Source organism: Lonchura striata, chromosome 21 (assembly GCF_050655825.1).
Source record: "Lonchura striata isolate lonStrDom1 chromosome 21, ASM5065582v1, whole genome shotgun sequence".
Lineage (NCBI taxonomy): Eukaryota > Metazoa > Chordata > Aves > Passeriformes > Estrildidae > Lonchura > Lonchura striata.
This window is the reverse complement of record NC_140723.1, coordinates 4103523-4130504: the sequence shown is the minus strand read 5'-3', so window position 1 is coordinate 4130504 and position 26982 is coordinate 4103523. Positions and strand designations below refer to the sequence as shown.

The 26982-nt window shown below is 61.9% G+C and overlaps 4 protein-coding genes across 11 annotated transcripts; 3 read left to right on the top strand and 1 right to left on the bottom strand.

Annotated features, from left to right (window-relative positions):
* Positions 1 to 20: 20 nt before the first annotated feature.
* Positions 21 to 4282, bottom strand: TAS1R1 (taste 1 receptor member 1). The gene is made up of 6 exons (XM_077788147.2): positions 4125 to 4282; positions 3751 to 4054; positions 2660 to 3436; positions 2119 to 2331; positions 1833 to 1953; positions 21 to 1006 (listed from the first exon to the last, which is right to left on the bottom strand). Exons 1-6 carry the CDS (start codon positions 4280 to 4282, stop codon positions 81 to 83), a joined length of 2499 nt encoding a protein of 832 aa, XP_077644273.1. The 3' UTR covers positions 21 to 80.
* Positions 3786 to 9383, top strand: NOL9 (nucleolar protein 9). 2 transcript variants are annotated; one of them, XM_085558882.1, is made up of 12 exons: positions 3786 to 3915; positions 4666 to 4891; positions 5035 to 5162; positions 5270 to 5408; positions 5633 to 5729; positions 6088 to 6185; positions 6913 to 7074; positions 7226 to 7511; positions 7598 to 7709; positions 8041 to 8218; positions 8627 to 8760; positions 9082 to 9383. In XM_085558882.1, the coding sequence occupies exons 1-12, from the start codon at positions 3910 to 3912 to the stop codon at positions 9211 to 9213; spliced, it is 1698 nt and encodes a 565-aa protein (XP_085415008.1). In that variant the 5' UTR covers positions 3786 to 3909; the 3' UTR covers positions 9214 to 9383. The 2 variants fall into 2 exon arrangements, with proteins under 2 accessions (XP_085415008.1, XP_031362502.2); XM_031506642.3 differs by lacking the exon at positions 3786 to 3915 and adding an exon at positions 4281 to 4595.
* A 2390-nt stretch (positions 9384 to 11773) lies between these two features.
* PLEKHG5 (pleckstrin homology and RhoGEF domain containing G5) lies at positions 11774 to 22760 on the top strand. 3 transcript variants are annotated; one of them, XM_085558873.1, is made up of 22 exons: positions 11774 to 11991; positions 13776 to 13852; positions 15778 to 15907; positions 16062 to 16164; positions 16245 to 16305; positions 16411 to 16502; positions 16579 to 16715; positions 16792 to 16940; positions 18495 to 18680; positions 18846 to 19016; positions 19089 to 19184; positions 19266 to 19316; positions 19426 to 19575; positions 19653 to 19763; positions 19848 to 19997; positions 20074 to 20211; positions 20404 to 20523; positions 20625 to 20757; positions 20827 to 20939; positions 21020 to 21174; positions 21249 to 22043; positions 22150 to 22760. In XM_085558873.1, the coding sequence occupies exons 1-22, from the start codon at positions 11859 to 11861 to the stop codon at positions 22157 to 22159; spliced, it is 3261 nt and encodes a 1086-aa protein (XP_085414999.1). In that variant the 5' UTR covers positions 11774 to 11858; the 3' UTR covers positions 22160 to 22760. The 3 variants fall into 3 exon arrangements, with proteins under 3 accessions (XP_085414999.1, XP_085415000.1, XP_031362505.3); XM_085558874.1 differs by lacking the exon at positions 11774 to 11991 and adding an exon at positions 12281 to 12596; XM_031506645.3 differs by lacking the exons at positions 11774 to 11991; positions 13776 to 13852 and adding an exon at positions 14284 to 14416.
* Positions 22761 to 22900: 140 nt separating this feature from the next.
* TNFRSF25 (TNF receptor superfamily member 25) lies at positions 22901 to 26834 on the top strand. 5 transcript variants are annotated; one of them, XM_031506610.3, is made up of 7 exons: positions 22901 to 23334; positions 24848 to 25043; positions 25146 to 25274; positions 25350 to 25502; positions 25585 to 25669; positions 25752 to 25813; positions 25898 to 26834. In XM_031506610.3, the coding sequence occupies exons 1-7, from the start codon at positions 23305 to 23307 to the stop codon at positions 26503 to 26505; spliced, it is 1263 nt and encodes a 420-aa protein (XP_031362470.2). In that variant the 5' UTR covers positions 22901 to 23304; the 3' UTR covers positions 26506 to 26834. The 5 variants fall into 5 exon arrangements, with proteins under 5 accessions (XP_031362470.2, XP_085415016.1, XP_085415015.1 ...); XM_085558890.1 differs by having other exon boundaries at positions 25752 to 26834; XM_085558889.1 differs by having other exon boundaries at positions 24848 to 25274.
* Positions 26835 to 26982: the final 148 nt, after the last annotated feature.

Genomic DNA, 26982 nt, shown 5'->3' with positions numbered 1-26982 from the left:
GTGACGCCGGCGGCGGCCGGGGCGGGCCGGGCGTCGGTCCCCGCGGCGGGGGAGGCGCGGTGCGGGTCGAGCCGCGCGGCTCAGGCGGCGGCCAGGCGGCGCGTGTACTCCTGGATGGCCATCTGGAAGTGCTCGGCCGTGTTTTGGTGCGGCCGCAGCAGGATGACGAAGGCTCGCGGCACGAAGTACCCGCCCAGCAGCGCTGCCAGCGTGCCCAGCGTGCCGAGCACCCGCCCCGCCGTCGCGGCCCGGCCAAGCAGCAGGTCCTGCGAGCAGAGCACGACGGCCGAGCAGCTCAGGTGCAGCAGCAGGCTCACGGTCAGGCTCTTGGCCTCGTTGTAGGCGGCGGGCAGGTCCGTGCCCGCGTAGCTGAGCGCGAAGCAGCCGGCGCTGAGCAGCACCGTGTAGGCGATGGCGGCGTTGGCCGCGGCGCTCTCGGAGCACTCCAGCACCACCCACTCGTCCCGTGCGCCGTACTCCCGGCGCGGCACCGAGGGGCTGGTGGCCTCGCTGACCACGCACAGCGCCACTTGTACCGCCGAGTTGGCGGCCACGAACAGCACCGGCCCCCGGCGCCGCATCCAGGCCTCGTAGAGCGCAGGGTAGCGCGCGTTCAGCTTGAAGATGCAGAGGATCTGGAAGGAGCGGGTCGCCACGCACGAGAGGAACACGGTGAAGCTGATGGTGAAGAGGGGGACCCGCAGCAGGCACGTCGCCTGCGAGGGCTCCCCGAAGTAGCACAAGAGGCTGCTGCAGGTGCAGGCCAGGGAGCCCAGCATGAGGAAACACGTCTTCCCACCCGCGGACTTGACCACAGGTGTGGAGGAATTGAGCGCGAACAGGACAGCCAGCGCTGCTATGAGCAGCATGAGAAGAACAGCCAGGGCCAGCAGCACCCAGGACAGGGGCTCGGACCACGACAGGAACTGGATGGTGCGGTTGAAGCAGACCTCACTCCCCGCTGGGGCCCACTCATCCAAGCCACAGGCCTGGCAGTCAAAAGGGTCTGTGGAGGACACGGACAGCTCACACACCTCGGACCTGGTAAGAGCTCTGCCACGGAGCCTGGGCTCTGCTCACCCATCGCGCCTGCTCCTTCCTGCAGGTGCTCCCAGGCCTGGGCTAGCAGAGCGGGTTCTTTTCTTAAAAGGCCCCCCACCTAAAATTGGCCCCATGGACTCTCCCAAAATCCATGGCCTGGGCTGAGATAGGGGTGAGGCTTAGGGCCATGGGAGCTGTGGGTGGGAAGGGGTGCATGCATGAAGCACTAACTTGGGAAGGATCTGCAGCAGCTGCTGTTGAATGGGACAGTACCATGTACGGGGGGCTTTCCCACTGTCCCCAGAGCTGCCCCTGCCCACTCCACAGGCCACGGGTGTTGAGGCACTAGCTGCCAGGAAGGGGTTTGTTGTTTTGGCTGGTGATGCTGAGGCAGGAGACATTTCCATATGCCAGGTGCTGATGATCACATAGTGCGGAAGCCCCGTGTGCCATCTGGGGCACAAAGGCAACCACTCTGTTGAATTTCCCTGGCAGAGGATGTGGTGCAGGGAACAGCTACCGGGCTGGACATCCCCTTTTCCTGGCCGCAGGTGAAAAGGCTCTGTTTGCCCAGGTGGGCTCACCTATGGGCAGTACTCCCCGGAAAGCACAGGGCATGGGCTTTGCATACACAGTGATAAGCAAACAGGAGCCAGACCCACTGCCTTCAGGTCGGCTCAGAGGTTTTACTTAGCACAGGAGGTGAGAGGCTGGGAATGGTGAGACAGGAGCAGGAGGTAGGATGTGGGGAGGGGAGGAAGGGGAAGGATCAGACCCTGTGGTGTACTGACCCGATGTGTTCAGGAAAGTTCCTGGTGGACATGCCACACAGCTGAAGCAGCACTTGTGGCGGCTCTGCTGCAGCCGCATCTCTCCTGGCTCACAGGCCTCAGAGCACACCGAGGTGGGAGCCTGCCAGGAGCACAGACAGGTCAAGCAGCAGCACTCTGGCACCTCCCCACACTGCCTCAGCCCTCAGTTTTGCTCTGCTATGAGGAAACATCCCAGAACTGGTGGCATTGGGATGCAGTCAGCTGAGAAGCAAGCAATAAACAAGACCTGGGTGCAGAACAGTACCTGGCCATCTTCTGTGTGCCACAGGACTTTGCCTGGATCAATGCTCAGCCTGTCAGGGTTCACACGGAAGGTTCCTATCACATCAGAAGTCCAGTTTGGACCCAGCCACTTCCACATGACAATGTCATAGCCTTTATGAATGTCCCCATGGGCATCAAAAGAGATTCGGCTATTGTACAGGGTGAAGTTTACTTGCTTAATCTTTTGTAGGAGCTGTAAAAGAAAAAAGAGGAGCCCTTCCAATGGCACAACTCCTGCCATTGGAAGGAGATGTGCTGGACATTTTCTCTGTTCTGCAACTGCTTTTAAGCCCCCCAACATCTGCAGGAAATCTCATTCAGTGAGGGGCTAGTGGTAGAGGAACAAGTGAACTAGGATGGAGTCTAGGCTGCTCTGACTGTGAGGGGCATCTGAAGCTGACAAGGGTCTTCATCTGGGATTTGAGCCTTTGGGAAAGACAGGAAACCTTTAGGCACAATGGAAAAATCCTTCCCTGTGGGAAGGGACCCTCATGGATCTTCTACCACAAGGTTGGTCTTACCTGCCAGGGATAGACAGTGCCTTTGCTGCAGGCCCCCGAGGCACAACCCAGCAGGTCATGGAGGCCATGGGCCACGGCATAAACAGCCGAGTACACGTTGAAGGAGCCTTGAGTGTCGTACATGTCAGGGACATTGGCAAGCGCACGGTAGCTGTTGCAGCGCTGGGTGCAGTCCAGCCGCATGTTCCCCGCAGATTCCTCGCCTGCCTCTGCACTGCTGGCACACTCAGCCACAGTACGTTCCTCCGACATCCTCCAAGCTTCAAAGCGTTCCAGCATTGTGGACTCTGGCTTCTCTACTGCCATCCCAAACACTGAACCAATGGTCTGAATGCCAGGTACCTGCCAGATACTTTGAGCCAATGACCAATCTTCAGAGGCCACCCACACCATGCCTGTGATGTTCCTCTTGACCACCATCTTGAAGAATGGCAGAACATTTCGTCTGGTGGAGAACACAACAGTGACATTGACCTTGACATCTGTAAGAATTCGGACCAGGTTGTGAAGCTTGGGGTTGCTGGCATCCAAGTTGTCAGGGATGGTGCCTCGGTAGGCCACGCACACGTTGCTTGCGGTCAGCATCTCCTGCAGAGCATCCAGGCCGGCCCTGCCATAAGTGTTGTCGCTGCCCAGCAGCACCACCCAGGTCCAGCCAAAGTGCTGCAGCAGCAAGAAGATGGCCTTCACCTGCTGCCTGTCGCTGGGGATAGTGCGCAGGAAAGAGGGGTACAGCCGCTTCAGGCTCAGCGACTCCGTGGAGGCTTCGTAGCTGATCTGTAATGAGAGCAGGGGAAAAGGGGATACTCTGGCCCTGAAAGCTGCACCCCTGAGAGCAAATGGCATAGGCAGCCTGTCCTGGGAAGACTTGGAGCTGGGCAGGCAGTGGACCTAGTGCCAAGTGTGCTGAAGCAGGAGAAAGCTGTAATGGATGGCAAGCCAGCCCACTGACTGCGAAATATCTTGTGACAGAACACACAGAGGGGCTGCATTTCCAGCTCTACTAGTCTCCTCAGGTCTGGGCCCACCATCCCTGAAACCGTCACTCCTTGGGATCCCTGGTTTCCATCAGCTGTAGAAGCTGCACTTACCTCTGGTACAAGAAAGAGGCTGAGAACAGCGGCTGTGGTGAGAGCCAGCTGGGTGCTGTCAGGGCCAATGACAGCCACCGCCTGGGGTTCATAGTGCTGGAAACTGGGGAGCACCTGGACATACTGCTGGCCTTTACGAGCAAGGGCAGACAGCGTGGCATGGAGGTTGGTAGTCTCAGAGCAGGTGTCATAGATCTCATAGCCCAGGGTAACATTAGGGAGCAGCGTGGTGGAGTTGTTGATCTCCTCCACAGCGAAGCGCAGGGCCTGGGACAGGCAGAAGCCGTGGCTCTTGAAGGCGGCTCTATGGAATCGAGAGTGGTTTGTCAGGGAGGACCGAGCGCGCTGGGGGCACGGGCAGCGCGGGCACTCACTCGTCGCAGCCGCGCACGAGCAGGCTGGCGGCCTCCCGGCGCGCCTCGGTGTGCAGCGGGAACAGCCCGGCCAGCTGGTGGTCGCCGCGGAGGCGGAACGAGCAGGCGGCGGCAGCGGCCGCGCAGAGGCACAGGCGGAGCAGCGCGGGCGGCGGCATGGCGGGGCGGCCCCGCGCCGCGCGGGCGGCTCTTAACGGGGCGGCGGCGGGCGGGGCCTCGCCCGGGCGGGGCGGGGCCGGCCGAGGGGCGGCCCCGGGAGGCGGAGGAGGCTCGGCGGTCATGCCCGCGCGGCGCAGCCGCCCCCGCCGGGCTCCGGCCCGTGCCCTGGCCCGCGGGAGCCGGGCGGAGGCGGCCTGGCGGGAGTTCGCCGCCTCCTTCACTCGCATCGGGATGGTGCCGCCGGCTGAGCCGGGGCTGGTGGCCGTGGAGGCGGCGGAGGGCACGGCCGTGCTGCTGCTGGAGCCGCGGCAGGTGAGCAGCGCCCACGGCGCGCCGGCCGCGCCGCGCCCCGCCGCGCCTGACCGCCCGCTCTGTCCTGCAGGCGCTGACCTTCACCGGCAAGTGCCGCCTGCGCTGCCTCTACGGCGCCGTCCGCCTGCTGGGCTTCGCCGTGGCCTCTCACCACCCGGGACTGCCGGTTTTCTCGCCGGCCACGCACTGCGCGCTCAGCCTGGAGGCGCTGCCTGGCGCCCGCCCGCCCGCCGCCGCGCTCCGCCAGCTGCGCGCCGCCGCCCGCGCCGCCATGCGCTCGCACCGCGTCCGCCGCCGTGAGTGCGGGGCGGGCCGGGGGCGCGGGCGGACGCCATTTCACGGGCGGTGCGGGGAGCGGCCATTTTGTGCGCGGGGCGCCGCGCCGCGGGTGGGGCCATTTGGCGGGGCTGAGGGTGATGGCGGCACTCGCCTCTTTCAGCGGCGCGGGTGAAGGTGATGGCGCGGTTCTCTCCCGACTGCGCCGTGGTGCTGCTGGAGCACCTGGACACGCCGGTGACGCGGTTCCTGCTGAGCCACCCACCGCTGTCGCGGCTCTTCGAGCCCCAGGTGAGGCGGCGCGGTGCCCGCTGCACCCCGCGCCGTCCCCGCACCGCCCGTGCCGAGCCGGCCGCGGCCTCACACAGCCCGTGCTGAGTGCTCACCCTCTCGCCTAGAAAAAGGAGGAGCCTAACTTCAGGCCAGAGGACGCGGTCCTGGCATCTGTGGGCATCGTGAAGTGCAGCCCCGACTGCGGGCTGCTGGTGTCGGAGAGCATGTGCCTGGCGCTGGAGGAGCTGATCCAGGCCTGCTGTGGTGAGTGCAGGCCTTTGGCTATGCTGTGGCTTTGGTAGCCTGGAAAAAAAGGAAATTCATGAGGCTTTTCATGAGTTAAAGTTGAAAAAAATCCCTGGCCAGCACATGCTGCTTGAGAGTCGAATTTTTCTTTGTGAAGAATGTGTATCTAGAGCTTAGGTGTTGCCTAGAGTGGGTCAGTGATGCTAGCATCAGTCCAGTTCACACTCTGCTTTTCTTTCTAGCGGAAGATGAAGGTATCCCTGTGGTGCTGGTGTGTGGCCCAAAAAACACTGGGAAATCTACATTCAACAGATACCTAATTAACCTGTTACTGAATCAGTGAGTCCTTCCATGTTCTGCAAGCCTTTTATGTGCTACATGAGATTTAAGAGAAGGAAAAAAGAACAAATGTTTGATAGGTCTCTCCTAAGAGCCATCAGAACTCATAGGTGCATAGTTGCTTCCTGAATATTTATATTGAAAGACTTCTAAATTGCTGCCTTGGAGTGTGTGAGCACATTGGGTACCGAACATTTTGGGTTCAGTAGAGGATTTACAATGCTAAGAAATGCACTGTGAACGTGGTTGAGGGAAGGAGAGATTCATGAATTTTAGCTTTGCAACCTAAAACAAAATCGGATTGTTCTTCTGCTGTGATCAAATCATGTGGATGGTAACACACAGTCTCTCTCTGCAGCCTTCCTGTGGTGGAGTACATGGAGTGTGACATTGGCCAGACAGAATTCACTCCGCCCGGGTGCGTGTCCCTGAGCAGCGTCACGGAGCCCGTTCTGGGTATGTGTTCCACTACTTTGCGGTTACAGAAACCTGTTCCGTTTCTGAAATGAGCAGGGTGTTCTGGGCAGAGGCTCTGCTTCAGGGGAACCTGCTGCCACAGCTGTCAGAGTTTCCTGGGGAGAAGAAACCAAGGGCTGCTTAAGTTTTCTTATAAGGACATTTAAGCTCCCTGAGTAACACGGAGCTATTCTTTTGGTTTAAAGAAACATGATGTAGAGGTGGTAGTACATGCTAAGGTATATCAATGTTCCGCCTTTCACATGTGAAAGGTCTCCTTGGGAAAATCTGTATCCATAGATGAAACTAACTTTAGAAATCCAAAGTGGATCTGCACAGATCGAGGCTGCTGTGATGAGTGGATAAAACAGAGTCCAGGAAACTGCTGGAGTTCGTAGTCATGCAGATTTGGGTTACTGTCTAAAAGGACATTGCCAGGCTGGTTTGAGGTTTAACCAGTTTGTCATAGACAGTTCTTTAAAGATTTGCAAGTGTGTGAGCAGTGATTTCAAACAAAAAACCACACCTAATATTAACCCGAAACAAACAAAACTCCTAGCCTGCAAGTGACAAACCAGTTTCCCCTGTTTGCAGGCTGTGCAAGAACAACTAGCAGGTGGGAAGAGTGTGGGTTATTTCAGGAGAGGAGGCATGTGGGTGCTCAGGGATGGGAATGTTGTGGTTTGACTTGGGGAAGGCACTGGATGTTCGGTGCTCTCTTTGCCAGGTCCCCCCTTCACTCACCAGCAGATGCCCAGTAAGATGGTGTATTATGGCCAGACCAGCTGTGAGCAGGACACAGAGAGGTACCTTGATGTTGTGAAGTACGTGTTCAGCTACTACAAGAAGGAAGTGCCTCTAGTCATCAACACCATGGGCTGGGTGAAAGGTAAATGGGGTCAATCTGCTCTGGAGAGGTGTGGGAGGGAGGTAACGGTGGCACAGCACCGTGTGGAACAACAGTTCACACCGTGTCCACCCTGAGCAAGCGCTGCTGAAGTAGTAGTAACAGCAGTTGTGTGTTTCCTGTTCTCCTGAAGGTGAAGGGCTGCTGCTCCTCATTGATATCATCCGGCTGTTGTCACCCAGCCACATTGTTCAGATGGACATGTGTGACTGGAAGGCCATGCCTCCGCTGACGCCTGAGCACATCCACTTCAGCGCTGGGCTGCACACCAAGGGCAAGCAGCAATCCAAGTGCAAGCAGCTGGGAGTGGGCAGCATGGAGAGCTGGCAGTACCCTGAAGGGGAGGATGTGTCAGCTCCACAGCACAAGCTGCTGTATGTCCACCCGGAATTCCCTCGGGCGGGGGTGGCAGGTGAAGCGTAAGTAGGCTGTTGAGTGCTCTGTGAGGTCCTGAATGGGCTGAACAGAACCACACGTCGTCCTTGACATGGGGTTGTTCTTTCAGGCGAGTGCACAGCGGCATCCTGCGTGACATGTCCATCCTGGGATACCTGGGGCAGCTGCAGAGCCCGGACATTGGGGCGGTGCTCCCACTGCACAGCCTGGTGCCATATCAGGTAAAGGAGCTTTTTGGGATGGATGGGCAATTTTGTTCCTACTGTATGTGTTTCTCAGAAGAGGGACAAACACTCTAATCTGCAGAGTGACTGTGTTCAGGGTGTCTGGAAGCCAGGCTCCTGTCCAGTTGCTGGTGTGGCAGGTGTGTGCTGTGTGTCCTGCGTGTGCAGTTGTTGGTGCAGAAGCTGCTTTGTGTGCCCTGCTGTAGTGCCTGTGTGTAGGTGTGGTGTGGGAGTTTGCAGGGTGTGTGTTCAGCAGGGTCTTATCTCTGAACTCAAACTCAATCCATAAGGAGCTGATGAGCACTTTTCTCTCTTTTTCCCACCTCAGGTACCTTTCAATGCTGTCGCACTCAGGGTTATTCACACGGATGTTGCTCCCAGCAACATCATGTATGCGGTGAACGCCAGCTGGGTCGGGCTGTGCTGCATTCCAGAGGAAGTCCGGTGCCAGACCGAAGGGCCAGTCCTGCTGACACAGACACCGGTCTGCGACTGCCTGGGCTTCGGTGAGCACACCTGGAGCTCTGCTCTCACCTGCCATGTTTAGGCAGACAGTTTGCATAGTGATGGAATTATCTACTCTTTTAAAACCAGCTGGAGAAGTGGGGTGAGTGTGGTGTGTTCTCTGCTGTTAGAGACTGTATTGCAGTCCTTGGACTTTGGTTAACAGGTGGTAGGAGCTGTGGGGGATGACCTTGAACACTTGGAGCTTCTCTCAGAACTCCACAGTGACTCACTTTCTGGTTCACGTTCTTGAAAGCACATTCCATGTAGCTTTTGCAAAACTCCAGTAGTTGTCTCCTTAATTCAATGTTCCAGTTTTAACTTTGGTGCTCAGTTGTGTGTAGGAATGTGATAGTGAGCAGGGATACCTAGTGACTGAGTTTTGGATGTGGTTTTTTCGGTTTTTTTAGGAATTGTCCGAGGAGTTGATATGGAGAAGAAGCTTTACCACATCCTGACACCAGTGCCTCCAGTGAATCTGAGATTAGTGAATTGTCTGCTCCTTGGGAACATTTCCATCCCTAACTGTGTGCTTGTGGGCCAGGTAAGAGCTCAAGGGAGGGGTGGGAGTTGGTTGAGCTGCAGCTGGCTGGCAGGTTTTCCATTTTCTTATTCCTGAGGCTGATGCGTGCTGGGAGATGCCTGGGCATCAGCAGATGGTTATCTCTCTGTGAAATTGTCCTTAAGCACAGAAACTGTGGGAGAACAGAATGTTCTGCTCATGTTTCAGATGCCAAAGTGGGGTTTGGTGATTGCTGAGTCCTCCCCACCATCAGGTTATCAGCCTGGGGAGGGAAGTGCCTCCCCCTCTTCTGAAGGTACAAGTTCTTAAAGTTGTTTCTGGTTTAATTTTTCCATTTTGCAGCAAGGAATTGAGGGAGAGATCCCCTACGTCACATCTGATTACAACTACAGTATCATGGGCTCAGGAAAACTGAGGAAGAAGAAGCAGCATTTGAAGAGAAGGCAGTTCCCCTTTGAGTGTGATTACACTTGAAGCCTCGGGGTGCTCAGCCAGGGTTTGTTCGTGTGGGACCTCAGGTAGTTGCAGGAGCCCTGGGTGCTGCAAAGGCCCTGGGCAGGTAGATGCTACAGTGGGGCCAGTTTTGATAATGTTTTGTATGTTGTTTGTATTTTTGGTGTTTTGTAATAAATATCTATGGTAAACATTGGGCTGGTTTGGATCTTTTCCTAGGCCGAGGCTGACACAGCCGGGGGCAGCTGCCGTTGCCCTCACACTGGTCAGGACCTCTTCCCATGGCATGCGTGGCCCTCAGGGAGCTCAGGTGTCAGCGACCTACAGTGTCCTGAGCTGAACTTCACTGTCCCCTGCGTTTGGGGAAGGGCCCATTCTGGGTTGTGGCTGCCCCATGGCTCTGGGTGTCCTGCTGGTCAAGGAGAGGGGAGGGAAGGAGCACCACAGGGAGTCCCAGTCCCGCTGAGTCACAAAGATGGAGCTGCTTGGTGCTGCACTGTCAGAGCCTGCCCTGTCTGTCCCCGGGACTGCTGCCTCGGGCCCTGTGCTGTCCTGGCTGCCTATCTGGTGCTGCAGGGTGAGCTCAGTGCCCTGAGCACGGGCTGGGAGCAGCCTGGGCTGGCTCTGTGCTATGGATAGAGGCAGTGGGATGGGACTGGGGAGGAGCTTGTTGCCCAGCTGCTGCATGGAGCACTGGGGTGTGTGGCCTTACCTGACCCCACCTTCACTGTCCCACTGGGACACAGGAGGATCTTTATTTTTCTTCCCAGCCTTTTGTCAATTAGCAATTTGCTGCCAAGGGAAGCCGGGAGTGGTGGGAGTCGCATAGGGCTGAGTGCCTTAGGTCAAATTGAGGACATTTTTGGAAAAAGCTATTCTTTATGGGTAATACCAGCATGCTGGGCTCTTCCTGGATCTGTGACTGCAAAAGTAACCTGGCTTCTAACAGCGGCTCCTGCAAAATGGGGCATGGCTCTGCCTCAGCCCAGACTGGGGAACAGTCCAGCCCTGGAGTCTGCAGCCCCCTGGGCCCAGCGCCCGTTCAAATCCCCTGTGAGGGTCTGTGGAGAAAGGAGGGAAGCAGAGGAAGGAGGAATGTAGTGCACCTGGGGCCAGAGCTTTTTGGCTGGTGGCTGCTGGGGGTGTCAGTAATCTGCAAAACTGCTTTTATCCTGGTTTGGGAAGAGATTTCCTAGAACTCCAGGAACGAGCAGCTGTAAACAAACAAACAAACTGGGATGAGAGGTGAGGAGGGGACAGAGCTGGAGAAGAGCTACAAGGGGCTGTGCAGTGTTGCAGCCTTGTAAAGAGTTAAACTTAATCCAAGCCTAATTATCCCCATATGGCTGGGTCTGGCAGCAAAGGAAGAAGTTGGCTAGCATTGTGGCCTGAACAGTGGCTAAAATAAATAAAGGGGCTGTGGTACACTCAGGGGGAACATCCCAGACAGGGTGAAATGGGAGTTCCAAGTCACAAGGGAGTGAGTGGAAAAAGCTTCAGGAAAGGTGAGATAGGCAAAGGACATGGGAGAAATGCCCAACACTAAAAGCACTGTGGCCAAGCATCCCCCTTGGTGTTGTCGCCAGCACCCAGAATCCACCTCAACCAGCTGAGGACAATGAATCCCACAATGGCTCCATCCCTTGGAGCCAGGGGACAAGTGAGTAACCCATGTGCCAAGCTGCAAGTTTGCTTTGGGGCATTTCAGGGGGAGGTGGTAAAAGGTGCCAGTGCCTGCTGGGGCCCAGAGGTGGATGCTGCAGCCTTGGGAAAGGGGAACCTCACTGGCTTCTGGTGCTCCCTGAGGGGAAGAGGGACAACAGGGGGGCTGGGGATTTGGGAGCATAAATCTTGGTGAAGCATTCCACCTACAAGAACACTGTTCTGTGATTCCTGGGAAATCTATGACAGCACTTCAAATATTAAGGATGCACTAAATCAAGCAAGATTAATTTTGCAATACATTGGCATCAGTTACCTCTGCAGCAGTGATTTATGATGGAATTTCTGGCAAAGGATGCCTAGAAGCAGCAAAACTCTGAAAAGCACCTGGTGCCTATGGCAGGAGATATGATGCATTTGGAGGCTGGGATGGTCTTGGCCTGGCAGTTTTGCATGGGGGAGGATGAAGGTGCCATCTTTTGTTGTCTTTGTGGGGTTTAAACCCTATCTGGCGCTTCCTTGGATCAGCAGGAGGAAAATCCCCCTGAATATCCCTGGTTTTCCCTATGCAGGCTGGGGGCCCCTGTGTGCCCACGGGTGCAGGGATACAACCGGAGCTCAGGGCGGCGCATTCCTGCCCCCTCAAAAGCCGGACGGACGGCAGAGCCGCCAAACAGCCCCCTTCTTAATGCTGATTCTTTCCATCACAAGCACGTCTTGTCTCCGTGGCCGAAAGTCTTCCATAGACGGTGGAAAGTGAAATTTGTGCAATGTCTGTAGGAGGCTGAAGAAAGGCCCTTTGTGCGCCCCCCGCGCGGGCGCTGGGCAGCCTCCAGCAGCACCCTCGGCCGCCCCGCGGCTCCCGCCGGCGGCGTCAATGCGCCGCTTGTCCAGAGACCGGGACCCACTCTTAAAGCCAGAGCTGGTCTGCCTCGGTTAGTCCCACCGGTGGCCCCGTCGGGGCGGGCACGGCTGCGGGGGGCCCCCCGGGCCGCAACCGCAGGATGTTTCTGTACTGGAGGAAGCGGGGTGCCTACGAGCTGGAGGCTTTGCCGCCCGGCCTGGCGGGGCTGGAGTACGGGGCAGTGGAGCGCTTCTCCTGGAGCTCCAGCCTGGACGTCAGCGAGGAGCTCGGGGGTAGGTGGCCGGGAGGCTTTGGGCAACCGGCAGGCTGTGGCTGAGCGCGGCTGCCCAAAACCTCCAGCCCTGGCAACGAGGGTGAGGGGTTGGGAGAAGCTGCTGGGTGCCGCCGGGATGCCGTGGGAATGCTGCAGGTGCAGCTGGGGAGCGCTCAGCAAACCGCCCCGTGCCACCGGCGCCGCTCCCCCCGGCCCAGGCAGGCGCTCGAAGCAGCCGGCTGCCGCTGCCGTGCGCTCTGCCGCAGGGACGATCCGGTTTCAAAACTCGTTTGCCGTCGCCGGGAGCGCCGAGTGTGATAGCATAGCCGGCAGCAGGAGGAGGAGGAGGTGACCGGGCGGGGAGAGGAGCTGATGGGGACAGGATCTCTCCGGCAGCCCCCGAAGTGTCTGCTGGGGACCCGGACACCCTCCTGCCTCGGCCCCAAAGCGGGGCTCCCTGCGAGGAGCACCCAGCCCGCGTGTCCCGGGCCCTGGTGCATGTGTGAGCCGCTGGCAGGGTCGGCTTTTGGGAACGGCCACGCGGCTCCGGCCGTGCCGGCGGCTGCGGCGTGGGGCTGATCCCTGGCGCCGCCGGCCGCTCCGGCCAGCCTCTCTAGTTTTTTGGTGAGTTTGGGAAACTTTCCCTCGGGTGCATGAAAGAATTTCTTATTTGTTTCCGTTATTATTCCCGATAGGTCAAGTGAAACGGCAGCGGCGGGGGGCGGGGGCCGGCCCAGCTCGGCGGGCGCTGCGGGGCGGCCGCGGGGACAGAGACCTCATTGTGCTCCTGCCGCGGGGGCTGCGCTCGGCCCCGGCTCCCAGCCCGGCTCCCAGCCCTATTCCCGGTGGGCGACTAGCTGAGCCCTGCCCGGCTGCTCCTGCACCGTCATCCTGCAGCGTCCGTGGTGCCACAGCAGCCCCGGGATCGCCTTCCAGACGGGAGCTTGAGCAACCAGCACCATTCCGAGTTGCCTCCCCCTCTCCAGGCAGAAGCAGCGGTTTTTTCAGTGCTGCTTCAAAAGCCAGACTGTTTTATCCTGCAGACTATTTCTAACCCCGGCCTTGGCCGCGCTCTTGCTTGGGTCGGCGTGGATGCTGTTTTTGTTGGCAGGAAGGATGCGGGAGATGGAAGCGGTGTGGCGGGGAAGTCCCTGTGCCGCTGGGCTGGTGTAATAGCCGTGCCACCTGGTAGAGCCGTGCCATTGTGGTAGAGCCATGCCATCTGGCCTCTCCACATCCCCGGCAGTGGCTCCCTGCCCAGCAGGCAGCTTCCCAACGGTGCATCCCTGCCTGCGGCGGGGCTGTCCAGCCAGAGGGTGTCTGTACTGCTCGTTTGCCCTGCGAGCAGCCTGGAGTCTGTTATTTTTAAACGATTAGGTTCGACACATAACAAAAGCCTTCAAAATAGGATTTGTCCCTAAGGCCGATTTAACTGTCAAAGCTTAAAGTGGCTCCTAAGCCCCGTTGGGGGCTGACAGCGGCAGATTTAGTGTTGCTGCTGCAGCCCCACACCGTGCCAGCCCAAGGGGAGCTGGGGCAGGTCTGTGTCCTCATCCTGTACCCCGGGGTGCTGAGCAGGAGGTGCCGGATTCTGTCACTGTGTGTTCCCCCAGCGGGAACGCTTCACTGGCTCTTGGGCACGGGGCTTCATTCCCCGGGACGAGCTGTGGGGCAGGCAGGAGCGGGCCGAGCCCGAGTGCTTTGCTGAACTCTGAAACCCGGGATTCCTGGTGTGGGAGCCTCAGCACGGACCTAGAAGGGGCTCACCGCGGCACCCAGGCACTGACCCTACTCTCTCCACAGCCGAGCCGTGCCCAGAAGAGGAGACAGTGCTGCACTGCCAGAACCCCGACTGCGCCGGAGAGAGGAGGGCGGCCAAGGTGGGTCCTGCGGGGAGGGGGCAGCGCCGGGGCTGAGAAGAGGCAGCGGACAGCTCTGCCCAACCTGCCGCTCCCTGCAGGGCCCCTGCTCTGGTCGGCAGCCCCAGGCCTGCCGTGCCGGCTGTGCATTCCCTGCTGGCGTCAGGGTCCTGCTGGCATTTAACGGCACAGCGGCGGTTTACGCGTTTCCCCAGGCTGCCGTGATTTGGGCTAATCCTCTCCAGCCCGTCTGTTCCCCTGCTCTCTAACGTGACGCCAGGGTAGATTTAGGGTCCCTTCTCTCCCGCCGGCCGTACGGAGCCGGGCCGGACCCACGCCCTGGCTCCCGGCGAGTCCCCGGGCTGCTGTGCGGGGCCGCGGGCGGTGTCCCGGCGCAGCAGGCAGGACGGCCCGGGCGCACCGGGGGTGTGCCGGGTGCTCTGTTTGCACGCCGGGCTGGCAGGGCCGGTGCTGCTGGGGCACACGTGGCACTGGGCTGCAGCTGCCCAGGAGTGCAGCTGGGACTGCCAGGAGCGACTGAGGCCACCCCGCCGCTGTGACCGGACCCCAGATGGTGCCTGGCAGGTAGCGGGGCGGTGGGCGGGGGGAGATGGTCAGGATGGGGGCTCATCCTGCCGTGCTGTGTGCAGGATCGTGATCCCCCTTGCTTTGTGAGGCACCGGCTGAGGGGTGGCGGAGCTGCCGTGTGCTGGGGGTTCCGTGGGGCTCGGATCAGGAGCTGATCCCTGGGATAGGCAGAGGGGTTTGGCCATCCCGCCTGGCCCCTCCTGTGGGGATGAGTCCAGGGATGAGCTGCTGGCACAGGGTGGATGAGGAGCCCCGCATCCCTCTGGGGTAGCTGTCAAGAGTCCCAGGGGATCTCAGTGAACGAGTGCCAGCTTCAGGCACTGCTTGCAGCAGCCATACTCCCACACGCAGGTGTCACGACGGCCACGATGGCAACAACGCTGTGGGACACATGGTGGAGGAGGGCTGAGGGTACAGGGTGTCCTGGGGCTGAGGCTGTCTCTAGGACACTCGTGGATGGCAGGGGTGCTGCAGAGGGACCAGCGGCCCCTCGGAGGGAGCGCGGGTGGTGGGAGCGCGTCAGCGCTGACCTCAGCAGCGCCGGAGGAAGGAGCGCAGGAAGCGGGGGCGGCTGGGGCTGCACAGGCGCTTCCTCCCCGCAGCAGCGCGGTGCACCACAGGCAAGCCCGAGCAGGGCTGTCTCCTCCCAGCACCCTCGCACCCCTCCGCGGGCGAGGAGGCGCTGGGGGTCCCACACCGGGATGGGGATGTGTCAGCGCTGCAGCAGGACTTGCAGGCAGTGGCCTGCACGCCACAATCCCCAGTGAGACGGGCACTGGCCAGAGAACACAGGCTGTGCGCTGCGCTGGGGGCCTGGCCGGGGGTTTAAAAATAACCCGCTGTGAATGCCTGGAGGGGCTGGGGCCGCGGCCGTGGCCGCACACAATCGGAGGAAACCCGCCGGCTTGGAGCATTGTTTGTCTGCAGACGCTCGCTTCCTCCGTCCTGCCACGGGGACGCGGCTCTCGTCAGCACAAAGGGGCTGCGGGGTGCCAGGGCGGCCTCCCGGGCCGCTGGCGAGGTGCTGGTGCCACGGTGCAGGTGGCTGTCCCGCAGCTCCTTGTTCAAGGCCCGGCATGTGCAGGTGTCCCAGGCTGTCTGCTCACTGCGGTGGAACAGGGAGGGGCTCTGCGGGACAGAAGGCCCCGTGTCATCACCATGCCCTTACAGCACCCACTGCCTCATGGCCATGTCCTGGTCATGCTGCTTTCCCTCTCTGGCTCCAGCATTCCCTGTGAACAATGTGCCAGCTGCAGCTGGGGATGGGAGAGGGAACCCTGCTGCTCGTGGTGCTCCTGTAAACGTGCCACAGCTGGCAGCCCCGGCAGGCCCTGCCTGATGGACTCGTGTCCCCGCAGGAATGCCACCACGCAGAGTGCCGGCAGCTGAGCCGCAGCGGCCTCCTCAGCCTGTGTGAGCTCTGCGATGGCCGCCTCCATGGCGCCATGCACTTCGATGGCCACATCCGCTTCGACCTGCCCCCGCAAGGTGAGCCGGACGGAGCTGCGGCGCTGCAGCCGCAGCCATGGGAGTGATGGAATGCACTTGGGGCAGGTGCAGCTCAGGGATGGGAGTGGGATGCAGCGGGAGCCAGCACGGGGCTGGGGGAGCTGTCACAGCCCAGCTCGATGCCCGTTTGCAGGCTCCATCCTGGCCCGCAACATGTCCACGCGTTCGTGCCCCCCGCGCACCAGCCCTGCCTCTGATGTGGAGGAGGAGGAGGAGGGTCCGGCAGAGAGCAGAGGGTGAGCCCCTAGCCCTGCACAGCCCGTGTGCAGCCCCAGCCCGCAGCATCCCTGTCACCCTGCCCTCCCTGTGCCCGCAGGGAGCGCAGGAGCTCGGCGCTGAAGCTGCCCAAGAAGAAGGCTTGGCGCAGGCACACGGACGTAAGGCACCAGCCCCTCTCCCTGGGGCACTTGGCAGGGCAGCAGGATGGCCCTGGTTGGAGGGAGGGAGGGATCCCTGGACAAGCAGCTGCCACCTGCCCCCAGGACCCCAGCAAGGAGTGCTTCACCTTGAAGTTTGACCTCAGTATTGACATGGAGGCAGAGATCGTGCCAGCTGTGAAGAAGAAGTCACTGGGGTAAGTCTACTGGGGACAGGACAAGGGACAATGTGGGTTCAGATGCAGAGACAAATGTGGGGCTCATGTCCCTCAGGGAAGTGCTGCTGCCAGTCTTTGAGAGGAAGGCAATCGAGCTGAGCAAAGTGAACATCTACCTGGACCAGTCCCACACGCCGCTGTCCCTGCAGTTCGAGGCGTATCGCTTCGGGGGACACTACCTGCGGGTTAAAGGTGCTGCCGGGGCCCCGAGGGAGGCTTGGCTGCTCCAGAGCTCCCAGGGGACACTGACGAGGTGATGCTCCCACAGCCAAGCCCGGGGATGAGCTGAAGGTGGAGCAGGCAGTGCGAGATGCCAGGTCAGCCAGCCTGCCCATCCTGCACCCTGCCAGCAGTGCTGCATTCCTTGGGCCAGTGCTGGAGCCACTGCCAGGACGCCGGGAGGGCACTGAGAGCATGGTGAGTACCAGTGCTAGCTCTGGGGAGGAATTGGGGTGGGATGACAACATGTGTGATCCCCCCATAGCCATTCTTTCTGGTGAAGTTGGGTCATGGGGCAGCAGCATGTTGTATTCTCCATGGCCTTGTATGGTGTGGGCTGAAGATCTGCCTGGAGTCCCCAAGACTCACTTTTTCTCCTGGCTGTGCCATGCTGGCTGTGCTGTGCTGGGCTGTGCTGGCTACCCCATGGTAGCCTAGCAGCTCAAGCAGCAGCACCAGCCCTTTGGCGGTGCCAGGTACAGGCTGGCACGAAAGCAAAGGCAAACAGGAGCCCTGGGGGCCCCAGTGTTGACTGCAGCTCTGTGCCACCCCAGCCCTGGGACTTGCCCTGGCCACTGGCCCTCCTCTCAGCTGCTGGCAGCTGCTGAGCACAGCAGCTCTGTCCTGCCCCGTGGACCCTGGCCCCAGATAAGGCGTGGGACCGGCTTGGGCGTCGCTCCCATGGGAGCAGGGTGCCAGGCCTGAAGGGAAAAGCTCTGCAGGGTCCCGCCAGGGGGACCCGGTGCTTGGTCCTGTGCCAGCAGGCCCTGAGGGCTCAACCTGGCTGCCTGGCCAGGGCTAGTGGCCGCCCGTGTCCAGCAGTATGACGCCTGGCTGCAGGACCGGCAAGGCTCTAGCAGGGCCAGGGGACAAGCAGGCAACCAGCCACCTCTATGGGGGTCTCGGTCCCGACCACCTTCCTGGGGACAGGTGAGTTCCAAGTGGCACCGAGGCGACAGGGCTGGTCACAGCCGGGACATCTGAAGTGGCAGCACAGTGAGTAAATGGGAATGGTGCCTGTAGCGGCTCTTCCCGCCTGGGTCTGCGGACGTGGCAGGGTGTGGGGCCGTGCTGGCGGCAGTGGCGACAGCATGCGGCTTCCCAGGGCTCGGTGGCAGGCAGGGAGCCCCGACCCTGCTGTTCTGTGCCCCGCTGAGGAGATGGCAGCGGCCGCATCCCTGGCCCAGGGACGCCAGGGAGCAGCCGGCTCAGCGGAGCCCGGGGCGCCGGGAGCCGCTTGGCCGTGACCCAGCTCTCGCGGCCAGCCGGGGGGCTTTGATCTCCGCCGGTGAATTGTTCAGCTCTGGTAGCTTATCTGCCGAGGAGGGAAATTAGGTTTTCGGCGCTGGCCCCACCTCCTTTTGTTTCGGAGGAGCTCGGCCACAGCCTGCCCGGCCCCGGCTCTGTGGTCCGAGCCGGGAGTGCGGCTGGACAGACGGCTCGGCCGGGTGCTGCGACCCCCGGGATGCCCTGAGCCCCCGCGCTGCTGCGGCCCCTTGTCCATGGCCGGCCGGGCTTGGCCAGGCAGCACCCGGGGTCCTGCAGCCCCGGGGCCCTGCACCCCCGGGATGCAGGTAGGCAGGTCAGTGCGGGCAGGGGAGCATGGCCGGGGGACCCCACTGCCCGGGGCTGCCATCTGGGTGTCCGTCTGTCTGTCTGTTCCACCGTGCTCGAAGTCAGCCAGGCTGCTGTCCCCATCCTGGCCGCAGAGCTGGGTGCTGACCCTGGGGACGCTGGCTGCTCCCACTGCAGGCTCCGGGACGGCGAAGGAAGAACATAACAGAGTTCCTGGGGGACAGCAACATCCCCAGCCCCGAGCCAGCCCTGCACGGCAGCAGCTCTCTGCCCACCAATGGCACTGACACCTGGAAGAACCGCGCTGCCAGCCGCTTCAGCGGCTTCTTCGGCTCCGGGACTAGCACGGGCTCCTTCGGGCGGGTATGTGGGATGCAGGCATGGGGAGGGGGTGTGGGAACTGCCTGTGGCTATTCTGGGGGAGCTGGGATGGGTCCCCCTGGGGTTCAAGACCCTAGTTCCACAGGCAGGGTGAGGTAGTCCATGCCCACCAGCCCCCGCCCAGCTCTGTTCCCCACTTTTGGCCAGGAGACTGAGAAGCTGGAGCAGCTGGTGAACAGGCTGCACGCCTACAGCACCTTCGGGCTGCCCAAGCTGCCGCCCCAGCTCCGCTTCGACCGCGACTCCTGGGAGGAGGACGGGGACGAGGCTGGGCTGACACTGGAGGACAGCTGGCAGCAGATCATCCAGGGCACAGAGGTAGGACAGTTCCTGGGGAGCCTCAGGGGCTCTGCCCAGGCCCTGGCACAGCGCTGACCCTCAGCCTGGCAGGTCCTGTCACGCCGGCAGTGCCACCAGCAGGAAGCCATCTGGGAGCTGCTGCACACAGAGGCCACCTATATCCGGAACCTCAAAGTCATTACTGATGTGAGTGTTGGCAGCCAGTGCACTGTGCTGCGGCTGGGGGCTGTGGCTGCAGCTCACTGGCTCTCCATTCCCTCCCCACAGCTGTTCCTCTCCTGCCTGGTGAACCTGCAGGAGTCAGGGCTGCTCTGTGAGGTGAGTGGAGGGGGCTGCAGGGGACAGGGTGTTCAGGGATGGGTCCTCACCTCGCCATGCCGCAGGGTGGAGGTGCCATTCCCCAGTGCTGCCCACCTCACCCCCACAGGTGGATGCCGAGCGGCTCTTCAGCAACATTGGGGAGATCATCCAGCTGCACTGCAAGCTGTGGCGCAGTGTCATGGCCCCAGTGCTGGCCAAGGCACGACGGACTGGGGCACTGCTTGACCCCATCGACTTCCTTGATGGCTTCAAGATGGTGAGTGAGGATGCCATGCCACAGTGGGTAGCCATGCCATGCCGTGTGCTGCATGGTGACCACCTTGTGTCCCCCAGTTCGGGTCCCTCTTCAAGCCCTATGTGCAGTATTGCATGGAGGAGGAGGGCTGCATGGAGTACATGCGGACCCTGCTGCGGGACAGCGAGCTCTTCCGCACCTATGTGACGGTAAGGGGAGGGCAGGGCTGGGGCTGGGGTTGGGGCTGGGGCTGGGGCTGGGGCGGTGCTGGGGCTAATACCTGGCTGCCACAGTGGGCCGAGAAGCAGGAGCAGTGCAGCCGCCTGAAGCTGAGCGACATGCTGGTGAAACCTCACCAGCGCCTCACCAAGTACCCGCTGCTCCTCAAGTCTATCCTGAAGAAGACGGATGACCCACGCGCCCGTGATGCCATCACCACCATGGTAAGAGGTCAGGGGTGGGGGGTGGCAGGGTCGGTGGCCCCTGGGCTCTCAAACCCACATGCCACTCCTGGCACAGATCAGCTCTGTGGAGCGCTTCATCAACGACGTCAACTCGCGGATGCGCCAGCGGCAGGAGCGGCAGCGCCTGGATGCCATCCTCAGCCGGATTGATGCCTACGAGGTGGTGGAGGGCAGCACAGACGAGGTGGACAAGGTAGGCTGGACGTGGTAGAGCTGCCATCTCATGCCATGCCGTACCATGCCATGCCACTCAATGCCAACCTCTGCCACCCTGCTCTGCCACCCTATGTCATTTCATGCCAAGCCACCCCATGCTATGTCATGCCATGCCACCCATTTCATGTTACCCCATGCACCCCGTGCTGACACCGGGGGCTTCTGGCAGCTGCTGAAGGAGTTCCTGCGGCTGGACCTGACGGCTCCCATCCCCGGCACCTCCCCGGAGGACACCCGGCAGCTCCTCCTCGAGGGCAGCCTGAGGATGCGGGAAGGTAAAGACAGCAAGGTGAGGACCACAGGGGACAGGGAGGTCTCGGCTCCGGCCCCTGCCTACCCACCCTCACACACTGCACCGACTGGTGCCCATGGCTCCACTCTCATCCCCAGATGGATGTCTACTGCTTCCTCTTCACCGACCTCTTCCTCATCACCAAGCCCTTCAAGAAGGCTGAGCGCACCAAGGTGATCCGGCAGCCCTTGCTGGTGGACAGAGTCGTTTGCCGGGAGCTCAGAGACCCAGGTGAGAGCATTGGGCATAAGGGGGACTACAGGGAGGTCCCTGGACACTGCTGACAGCCCCTGCCCACAGGCTCCTTCCTCCTCATCTACCTGAACGAGCTGGGGAGTGCTGTGGCTGCCTACACCTTCCAAACGAGTGGGCAGTTGTGCCGCAGCTGGGTCGAGGCAGTGCGCAATGCCCAGGTGAGGGCACATGGGTGGGTGTGGGACCCATGGGTTCCCTGTGCACCCCCCATTCCACACTGATGACTCCCCCTTCCCAGAACCTGCTGCAGCGTCTGCGGCAGCGTCGGCGCATGGAGGAGCAGGAGGAGGAGGATGAGGAGGACGAGGAGGATGATGGTGAGAGTGGCACTTCAGCTGCCAGTTCACCTACCATCCTACACCACAGCAGCGCCAGCCCGGACTCACAGCAGTGGTAGGGAGCAGGAGGGAGGGACCTGTGCACCCCCAGCCTGGCAAAGGCTCCTCCTCACCTTCTTGTCTCCACAGCCCATCCGATGGCTCCACCGAGACGCTTGCCATGGTGGCAGCAGACGGTGGCGACGAGCTCTCCTCCCCAGACTGGGACACAGGACCCTTCAGCTCAACCTCGGATGGCTCCTCTATTAGCACCAGCACCTCCATCGGCACTGGCACCTCTGTCGAGACCCCCACCTCTGCCGAGACCCCCACCCAGGAGCTGCCTGCAGGTGCCCTGCCTGTTCCCCTGCCCCACGGCGTGGCCTCCCCAGGCAGCGGCTGCCGCTCATCCTCCATCGACAGCGCCTATGGCACGCTCTCACCTGCCTCCCTGCGGGACTTTGGCCAGCAGCCAGAGGGGACGGCCGAGGAGGGGCAGGAGCCCTCCCTGGCCCCTCCGGCTCCACGGCCTGCCTCGCCCCGGCTGCGCCGCCGGACGCCCGTGCAGCGCCTGCCTTGCCCGGCCAGGGTGCTTAAGTCCAAGTCGGAGGCCAGCTTGCCCCAGCTCCTATCCCCCACTTCCTCAGGCCCCCTAAGCCAAAGCCGCAGCCTCTCTGACCTCTGTGCTGGTTCCCCCCGGACTAGCCAAGACCCCGCACCTCAGGCTGCCCCTGGCAGCAGTGGCAGCTCCACATCAGAGCTCTCAGAGCCAGAGGAGCCAGTGGAGAGCCCAGCATCCCTCCAAGGGGAGCTCAGGCGTGACCCCCAGCCTCCTGCCCGTCGGACCCTCTCGGACCCGCAGTCAGCACAGCACCGCAAGCTAACTCTGGCACAGCTGTACCGGATCCGGACCACACTGCTGCTCAACTCCACGCTGACGGCCTCGTAAGCACATGCTGCCTGCTCCTGGGGGATCCCCAGCCCTTCCAGGGGCTTCCCAGGGACCTAGTCCCAGTGCTGAATGCATCTCTACCCACTGTGTCTCTTGCAGGGAGGTCTGAGAGCCGCTGGCACGGAAAAGGACAGATGCATGGATGTACCAAGGAGCTTCTCCTGCTTCTAACCGTAGCATAATGCTGGGGCCGGGCAGAGCAGGCACTGGGATGCCACTGTGCCTGCTGGTGGGGACATGGATGGGGATGCAGACCAGTCCCCTTGGCAAGGACGTGTCCTGGGCATGGTGGTGCGGGGCTGGACATGGCACGTGGCTTGTGCTGAACCCCTTGTCCACAGACATGGGAGTTGTCGGGCAGGGGGCCCTGGGGCTGTGGGGGGCTGTGGGAGACTGTGGGTCAGCTCTTGCAGGCGAGGAAGGGATGACAATGTCGGCAGTGGTGAGTGGGGAAGGTGCTGAGGGAGATGTGGTGCTGATGGCACGGTGCTGTGGACAGTGCAGGGAGGAGGCTGGGGCTGGTGGCAGGAGGGGATGGTGCAGGGCTGAGGCAGATTTGCCCTGTGGGGTGGCAGTGGATGGCAGCACCTGGGACCGGAGTGTGGGAGACACGGTGGGACATGCGCGGTGGCCGCAGCCCCGGCTGCCCCCCCATGCTAAGCTGCACTCCACGTCCCAGCTGAGCAATAAAACCAGCTGGTGCACACTCATGTCCGCCTTGCCTTTTCCTTTGGCTTCAGCAGCACCCAAGGCTGGGCATCACCTGGGTGGGTGCAGCGTGACTGAGGGAGCCCCACCGGGACAGACAAAGAGAGGGCTGGGGCCAGTTCCAGCTTCCTGTTCTGGAGCTCGGGGTGGGGCTGAAGCCTCGGGATGGGGGTCTGCACTGCTCCCCACATACCCTGCGACCCCCCACCACCCTCACTACCGTGGTCTGCACCAACGAGCAAGGGAGGGCGGCGGCTGGGTCCGCGGCAAGGCACTGCAGATTCCTCCCGCGCCCAGCACTCCCGTCATGTGGTTTCATACCCCCTGGACTCATTTCCAAAAAAGCATTTCCTCCTGCTGCGGTTGGGTGTAAAAGCCTGTCTGGGGAGGGCTGGCGCTCACTCACCACGCGTCGCGTGCTGCTGACGGCAGCCGTGGGGTGCCGGGGCACCCTGCCCGGGCACTGAGCTGCCCCGACACCCCACTGCACCTGCTGCCCCGCTCCCCTCACCGCCCCGGCATGACCCAGCCGCATCGGCCACAAGGATGAAGTGTTGCTGCCCTGGGGTGGCTTGGGTGAGTGCGGTGGCCTGGGCGTCCCATGGAGCCCTGGCACCAATTGTGGGGTGTCCCACGGCTGTGGCCGTAACGGGTCTGGAGGAGGGAGGGTGGAAGGTGGATTAACTCCAGTGCCAAGCGTGCCAAAACCGCTGACCCCTCTGGCTAACAGCTGGGGCTGAGCTCTGCTGCGCCGAAACATTCAGGGCGTGGCGTGACCACGGCGGCCACCGGCCGTAAAGATCCCGGCCGCAGACCGGATGCGGCCGTGGGGTCAGTCGTGGGGCTGCAGGCAGGGCAGTGCCACGGGGAGTGGCTGTGCCGACAGCCTGCGGCTGCTTTCGGGGCTAGGCAGGCGCACGGGTGGCGGCCCTGGCACACGAGCACCGGTTACCGGCGGGGAGAGGGGCTGGCACGGCACAAGCGGCGGTGGCTCTCCCCACTGCCCCGCCAGCCCTGGGCCTGCCCGTGCCCACCGGGCAGGGGCAGCTGCCGGTCCGCAGGCGGGGAGCGCGGGCAGGGCCCCGCTGCGGCACGGTCGTGCCTCAGCGGTGACTCAGACGTGCCGCTGGCAGCCGGGACGGAGGCAGCGCCCGGATCTGCCGGCAGCGCTCTGCGAGCGGGGCGGCCCAGCGCGGTTTCCAGTCTGCCGGTGGCGGCGGGTTTAGTAGAAAATGATTCAACTGCCGTAATCGGGGCCATCACGGCTGGGAAATCCAGCCCCCAGCGAGGAATCCCCTGGCTCCCTGCCCACACCGTCAGTGCCACGGTCCTCTCAGCCCCCGGCCCGGCCTGTGGAAGGGGTGTCAGCGTGGGCACTGCTCGCTGCACCCTCCGGGGCTTCCAGGGGAGCAGGGCTGCTCTGCGGACAGCACCTGGCACCCCGCGGGGGAGCAGTGACCTACTTTGGGACGCGCGTAACGGGGCGCGATAGCATCGAGGAGAGCGTGAGCCAGGCACGGCTTCCTTTCGGGGAGGAAATCACCTCCTCTGCGAGGGAGATAAACCCCAGGAAAGTCAAAGCTGGCAGCGTTAACCCTTACGCACCCGGCTACCGACACCTCCCTGAGCTGGCGATTTCTGGCACCACCAGCAGTCCGTGTGCCTGACTCACTGGTCCCCATCCCTGGGGACATGGCAGGGGTCCTTTGGTCGAGCATCTCGGTGCCAGCCTGGAAGCACCACTTGCAGAGCACATGGGGGGCACCTGAGAGTCCCCTGGGCACAGCCTGTGGCACAGTGGCCCCCACAGTGCCAGCAGGAAGTTTCCCCGTGTACTGCGGGGAAAGCAGAGCACAGGGGCTGCCACGGGGCATTCCCAGCCCTGGGGCAGCACACCCACGCGGCTTTGGGGCGGAGGGCCGCGGCTTCAGCCGTTCAGCCTTGTGCCGACACCGCTGTCCACACATTCCAGGTATGGCTCTGGCTCTGGTAGCCCAGCATGAGCTGGTGTGAGGGCTGTCCCCACGGGTGCAAGGCTCCTGGAGCAGCAACCCGTCTGCCTGCAGCCCTGCTCTCTCCCTGCTTGCAGGTGACCTTGGCAGCGCTGTGGCTGGCAGCCAGCGAATTGCAGCCCCCAGGGTGGCGGGACCGCACCGTGCTGCGAAGGCAGCGGGTCCTGGTGCAGCCAATCCTCCGCCTGCGGAGACATACCGACAGACGCCCGTGCCCTGACGGCATGAACTGGGTCGAGACCACTCGCCAGTGCTGCTCTCAGTGTCCCGCAGGTGAGCGCTGCCCGGTCTGTGTGGCATGGCACAGCACACCATGGCACAGCAGGTGCATTGCTCCAGGTGGCCGTGCTCCCTGTCACCCCACTGTCCCTGCAGGGACATTCATGTCCGAGCCCTGCACAAGCCTGAAGGAACGAGTGTGCCAGCCCTGTGCCGCCGGCACCTTCCGCACCCAGCCCAACACCCTCAGGGAGTGCCAGGCTTGCTACGAGTGTGACCGACAAGGTGAGCTGGCACCACAGCATGCTGTGCTGTGCTATGCAGCGCCGTGCCACGCTGCTCACCGCCTGCTTTCTGCAGCTTTCCAGAGTGTGCTGGCCAACTGCTCGGCCACCAGCAACATCGCCTGTGGCTGTGAGCCCGGCCGATTCCGTGTCTGCCTTGACAAGCAGTGCAGCGAATTCTCTTGCCAGAAATGCCAGTCCTGCACTGGACGCCTCATCCTGCGACCCTGTGAGTGCTGCCCCAGGGCACAACCTGCCAGATGTGCCATCTCTGGCTGTGCCACCCTGCCTCATTCCCACCCTCTCCCCAGGCTTGGAGGCACAGGACACACTTTGCGACAGCAGCTGCAAGCCTGACTACTACAAAGAAGGTGACGAATGCCGGCCATGTCATATGTAAGCATTGACCCTCCAGCCCACACATGTGGGGTCCATGGCATGGCACAGCATGGCACCCATGGGTCCCATCTCCTTGCAGGAGCACCCAGGACACATGTGGCAAAGAGTGCCAGCAAGTGTGTAGCAGCAACAACAACCAAGGTATGGGGACAATGGGGCCAGGGTCGGTGATGTGCAGTCACCATGCTGGCCAGATGATGGGAATGCTTCTGCTCTTCCTTTCAGGCTCAGGTCTGGAGTACATCCTGCTGGGACTCACTGGGCCTCTCTTCCTGGGTGCCCTTGCCATCTACCACAAGAGGAAGAGGCTCTGGCATGATGTCCTGGCAGGTGGTCCCCGCCCCACAGCACAGGCAGCCACCTCAGTGGCCGGGGCTGCAGGCACACCATGGTGCCAGTTCAATGCCCAGAGGTGGGACAACCTGTGCTGGACCCAGCCATGGTCCCCGCAGGGGACAGAGCGTGCCACTGGCACAGCAAAGCAGAGCCCCAAACACCCCCTGCTGCCTGAGCCACCCAGTGACGAAGGGGAGCCCTCTGCACCCCTGGAGCCCCGCGGTGCCTTGCTGCAGGGCAGCCAACTCTATGCTGTCATCGATGTGGTGCCAGTACGGCGTTGGAAGGAGTTCATGCGGATGCTGGAGCTGCGGGAGGCAGAGATTGAGCTGGTAGAGCTGGAGGTGGCCCACATCCGCGACCAGCAGTACGAGATGCTGAAGCGCTGGTGCCAGCAGACCAGTGCCACACTGGACCACGTCTTTGCCGCCCTGGAGCGCATGGAGCTGGCCGGCTGTGCTGAGGCACTGCGCCAGAGTCTGCCCCTGGGACCCTGATCCCCAGCGTCAGCACCCTGGCACAGGGAGGTCCCGACACCTCCACATCTCACTGGGCACCTCATCCCAGCCATACCCCTAAGTATTGTTACTTATGCCGTGTAGACATTTTATGTCAGTTTTATGTCCCCTTCCCACCTGCCTGTTCCTTCTATTTATGTCCTCCTGCTCCCAGGGCCAGGGAGGACCCCATGCCCCAGCACGTTGGCTGCCCAGCCACTCGCGGGACGAGCAGGCACCGAGCCCACCGCGAACCCATGGGATAGTTCTCAAGGCTGCCCGCTGCCGGGCGCTCCTTCCCCCTCCCCAATAAAATGGTGTGTTCTCCATCCGCCAGCCCTGCCTTTCTTCACAAGGCTACGTCGGCCGGACACCAGGGCAGTGCTGGCCTCAGGACCACCAGTGCTGATGTGGCCACCACAGGTGACGGGGAATGTGGGTGCTGGCAGAGATGCAGGCGGTGTGGGTGTTGGGGGT

Excerpts from the sequence above, each read along its gene's own strand:
- PLEKHG5 (XM_085558873.1), top strand. The coding sequence starts at position 11,859 with ATGTTTCTGTACTGGAGGAAGCGGGGTGCCTACGAGCTGGAGGCTTTG. Across the intron at positions 16,503-16,578 it reads GTGAAGAAGAAGTCACTGGG|GGAAGTGCTGCTGCCAGTCT; the intron begins GTAAGTCTACTG and ends CATGTCCCTCAG. Across the intron at positions 19,998-20,073 it reads GTGATGCCATCACCACCATG|ATCAGCTCTGTGGAGCGCTT; the intron begins GTAAGAGGTCAG and ends CTCCTGGCACAG.
- TNFRSF25 (XM_085558888.1), top strand. The coding sequence starts at position 23,305 with ATGAAGTGTTGCTGCCCTGGGGTGGCTTGG. Across the intron at positions 23,335-24,847 it reads GCTGCCCTGGGGTGGCTTGG|GTGACCTTGGCAGCGCTGTG; the intron begins GTGAGTGCGGTG and ends CCCTGCTTGCAG. Across the intron at positions 25,275-25,349 it reads CTACGAGTGTGACCGACAAG|CTTTCCAGAGTGTGCTGGCC; the intron begins GTGAGCTGGCAC and ends TGCTTTCTGCAG.
- TAS1R1 (XM_077788147.2), bottom strand. The coding sequence starts at position 4,282 with ATGCCGCCGCCCGCGCTGCTCCGCCTGTGCCTCTGCGCGGCCGCTGCC. Across the intron at positions 4,055-4,124 it reads CTCGTGCGCGGCTGCGACGA|AGCCGCCTTCAAGAGCCACG; the intron begins GTGAGTGCCCGC and ends TCGATTCCATAG. Across the intron at positions 1,954-2,118 it reads GGCACACAGAAGATGGCCAG|GCTCCCACCTCGGTGTGCTC; the intron begins GTACTGTTCTGC and ends TGCTCCTGGCAG.
- NOL9 (XM_031506642.3), top strand. The coding sequence starts at position 4,281 with ATGGCGGGGCGGCCCCGCGCCGCGCGGGCGGCTCTTAACGGGGCGGCG. Across the intron at positions 6,186-6,912 it reads CGTCACGGAGCCCGTTCTGG|GTCCCCCCTTCACTCACCAG; the intron begins GTATGTGTTCCA and ends TCTCTTTGCCAG. Across the intron at positions 7,512-7,597 it reads GCGGGGGTGGCAGGTGAAGC|GCGAGTGCACAGCGGCATCC; the intron begins GTAAGTAGGCTG and ends TTGTTCTTTCAG.